Source organism: Sinocyclocheilus grahami, unplaced genomic scaffold (assembly GCF_001515645.1).
Source record: "Sinocyclocheilus grahami isolate Dianchi unplaced genomic scaffold, SAMN03320097.WGS_v1.1 scaffold1263.1, whole genome shotgun sequence".
In the NCBI taxonomy this organism is placed as follows: Eukaryota; Metazoa; Chordata; class Actinopteri; order Cypriniformes; family Cyprinidae; genus Sinocyclocheilus; species Sinocyclocheilus grahami.
The window spans coordinates 324,520-328,144 of NW_015506442.1; the positions used below are offsets into that span (position 1 = coordinate 324,520).

The following is a 3,625-nucleotide window of genomic DNA, read 5'->3' on the forward strand; positions in this document are numbered from 1 at the left end:
TATATATATATATATATATATATATATATATATATATATATATATATATATATATATATTCTATTATAACTATTGTTATTATTATTACTCTGTAAAGTACATTTTAGCATGCAATAGCAATATATTTCTGACATAATTTCATGTTAAACTGAACTTTTGTTACGGTATTTTTTCAGAAAACATAACCAGTTATAGACAAGAACTGGTTCTTGATTCCCAATCCTACTCAGTGTTGATGTGATGTCATTCAAGCTGAACTGTGACATTATGAAGACATGCTGCAACATGATATGCTTAAAAACGCAGAAAATAAAAGCAAATCACTCTCATCGCACTTTTTTTTTTTTTTTTGACAATCAAATCAATCAGTGATTTCTGTAAGATGACCTTCAGTACTGTCCGTTTGTACAGTATTCATAGCATTCTTGTGCTGAAATGAATCAAGATCTTCAGTGTTTTCAGCAGGTCAAGCACTAAATAACTGTGTGTAATAATGTAGAAACATGGCCCAGTGTGGTTCTCTGCCCTGAACTCATAGCTCAAGCCAAAATATGCGATTCAGAAAAACGATTTCAGCCAAACAGCAAGAGATTATGTCTGTTTACAAGCACACTTTTGCAATAAGAGACTGAATGCAATCGCATTTAGAGCATGCAAAGACGAGGGAGAAAAACGTAATTTTGATTAGCCAGTGAAACCGCCTTGATTCATTTGATTTGTGCCTGTCATTAATTATACTTTGAGTTAAAAGAGAAGCACTTCTGTCGAAATCGACTTGCTTTCACGTTGGTACTGTAAATGTTTGTGCAAAGAATTCAGTGGTTGCTCCTTCATCACACAGGAGAATAGTGGAGACATAAATAGGGTAACACTTTGTTTTGATAGTCCACTTTACTTTTATTCTTCTGACTTTGCAAGTACATGGCAACTTATTCTACTTACCCTAACTTAAACCCAATAGTCTACAAATACTCTACTTATACTCTAATGAGAGTTAGAATGTATTAAAAAATATCATATTCATATTGATATCAGTGTTATTTTAGTATTGTTGATATATTATTTTAGTTTTTATTAATTTTTAATAAATAAATGTAGTTTTTATTTTCAATATTTTCCATTTCATTTTAGTCAGTTTTAGTAATTAAATTTTTTTTGTTTACTTTTTTTATTATCTTTGTGTTTTTATTTCAATATATTTGTTTTATTTTATTTCATTTATTTTATTTTTCATTTTCATTTTTTTATGTTATTAGTAACACTACAATAATGCATTAACTAGCATTAACTAACAATGAGCAATGCATTTGTTACAGTATTTATTAATCTTTGTTAATGATATTGAATAAAAAAGTCCATTATTAGTAAATGTTGACTTAGATTGATAAATGCTTTAGAAGTATTTTTCATTCCTACTTCATTATCTTATTGTAAAGTGTTACCGTTTTATTTTAACGTTTGCATTAATGTCAGTAAACGTTTATTTCAATAAATAAAAATGTTTCATTCAGTCATTCATTCTTTCTTTTCTTTTCTTTTTCTTTTTATGGTTTTATTTTTAGTTTTAGTTAAAGGGATAGTTCATCCCAAAATTAAAATTTTGTCATCATTTACTCACCCTCATGTTATTCCAAACCTGTTTGAGTGTCATTCTTCTGTTGAAGACAAAATAAGATGCTGGTATCCAAACAGCTTTTCGACAGTTTGATAGTACCCACTATTCAAAATATCTTCTTTTGTGCTTGAGGGTGAGTAAATGTTGACAAAACTTTCATTTTCATTTAATTTTCATTTATTCCTTTAACTATAACAACACTGATTGAGATATCTTAATTACAGTATTTGGTTTCTTGAGAACATGTGGGTTTACTGTGGTACTTCATGTCGTTGTGTTTGTTTGGTCACAGAGAAGCTGACGTTCCGCGAGGTGAAGACGCCACAGGAGTTTCGTCAGGGTGAGGATGCTGAGGTAATCTGTGATGTCATCAGTTCACCTGTACCAGCCGTGTCCTGGTTCTACAAGAACAAAGAAATCACGTCTGAACCCAACAGTAAGTATGCTCACAATCAGGGTTGTGCACAGGGGGGTGGCCCGGTGGCTAGAGCCACTGCCCCTTTGCCCTCATTGGCTGAGTTGCCCCTCTTGCCAATCCCCCCACCAAGCGTTCGGTTACCACTCCGCTAAAGATCCGCTGATTCTTCGAATCCGCTCCGTGCTTTCCCTCCCGCTCCGCAGCATCACTCACAATCGGTGTGCTGCTATCTGGAGTGGAGACCACAGTTTCCGAAGGTCATTCATTAACAGGTAGATGCATTACAATCCACATTACAGTCAGTGGATGATTTGCTGAATTAATAATTTGGTATTTTTTGTATTTCTGTCGGTAAAGTGATTAAAAGTGATTACAACAAAATATTCACGCTCTCAGAATTAGAATGTCTGATCAAATTATTATATCCGATCAGATCTAACATAAATAACAAAATTCGCTGTTGTTGGCACATATTGTAGACAAAAAAAAATATATATATATAATAATAATGCCTTCACAAAAAAGAACACAGAGAGAGAAAGAGCAAAGGGAGGCTGCTAAAGGCAGTTTAACATTGCAAACATGATTTCAAAGCTCCAGCAAGCCAGCAGGTAAATCATCATATAGAATATTTAGCAGTTTGTCACACTTTAATTATTGTAATTAAGTATATTTCCCATTATAATCACTTGTCTTGATACTAGTAGTCTATAACACATCTTATTTTATTAAAACCATATTAATAGTAGGCCTATAAATAGTTTAAAAATAAATGTTCTAAATGGGTTGTTTATTTGTATATAATATAGATTAATGCTGTAAAATATTAAAATAAATGTCTAATACTTATAGGGGAGAGTGGGTTAAGATTGGCCATTTTTTACTTATGTGTCTCCTCAAGGGAAAATGACTCAGAAATACAAAGTAAGTAAGTATCTATCCTATCCTAATGAATCATTTTAAATGATCAGAATGTATCTATGAAAGGGTTCTAAAAATATGGCTTCTTATAAAAAAAGTGTTTCCATGGCTCAGTTTGCCCCGGGTTAGGGGCACCTATATGTATCAAATATTTTTAGACAATGGATACATTTGCTTTGATGTAATTACCATTACATTACATTTTATGCTAAAATTTTATTTTGACAAGCCAAACACAGTTTTTAAAATAAATGGGTGCCTTCTATTCCCCCCATGTGTTTCTCCTTTTCACAGTCTGGCAGAAACGGGGGGGTGGTTCCAAAATACATGGTCACATGACAGTAAAAAAAGTGTACAGTTGCCAAGAAACAGGGGGTGAGTCAACTTACCCCACTCTCCCCTACTTCCATTGAAGATGAGGCAGAAGCAGGCTCAAAGAGTGAGGGAGAGCCCACTCTTATCAAAACATCTACAATAAAGTCTGAAATTATTACAGAGTGTGCTTTCTTCTCTTTTAATTGTATATTTGTAACAACTGGATCATTTGAATTAACAAGCACCCACCCCCCTAGTGCCCCTTTTTTGGTTTGGGCCACTGCCCCTCAAAATGTCTGTGCACGGCCCTGCTCACAATGAATGCGGTGGTGCCATGATGGTATGATTTGTATGTG

General features: G+C 33.5%; 1 protein-coding gene across 1 annotated transcript in view; it reads left to right on the forward strand.

Moving 5' to 3' along the window:
• LOC107568614 (neural cell adhesion molecule 2-like) overlaps nucleotides 1-3,625 on the forward strand; it is a 129,526-nt gene that overhangs the window by 38,791 nt on the left and 87,110 nt on the right. The window contains exon 6 of the mRNA XM_016254580.1: nucleotides 1,908-2,051. Coding sequence (XP_016110066.1) covers nucleotides 1,908-2,051 — 144 coding nt within the window. The remainder of the gene's footprint in view (nucleotides 1-1,907; nucleotides 2,052-3,625) is intronic.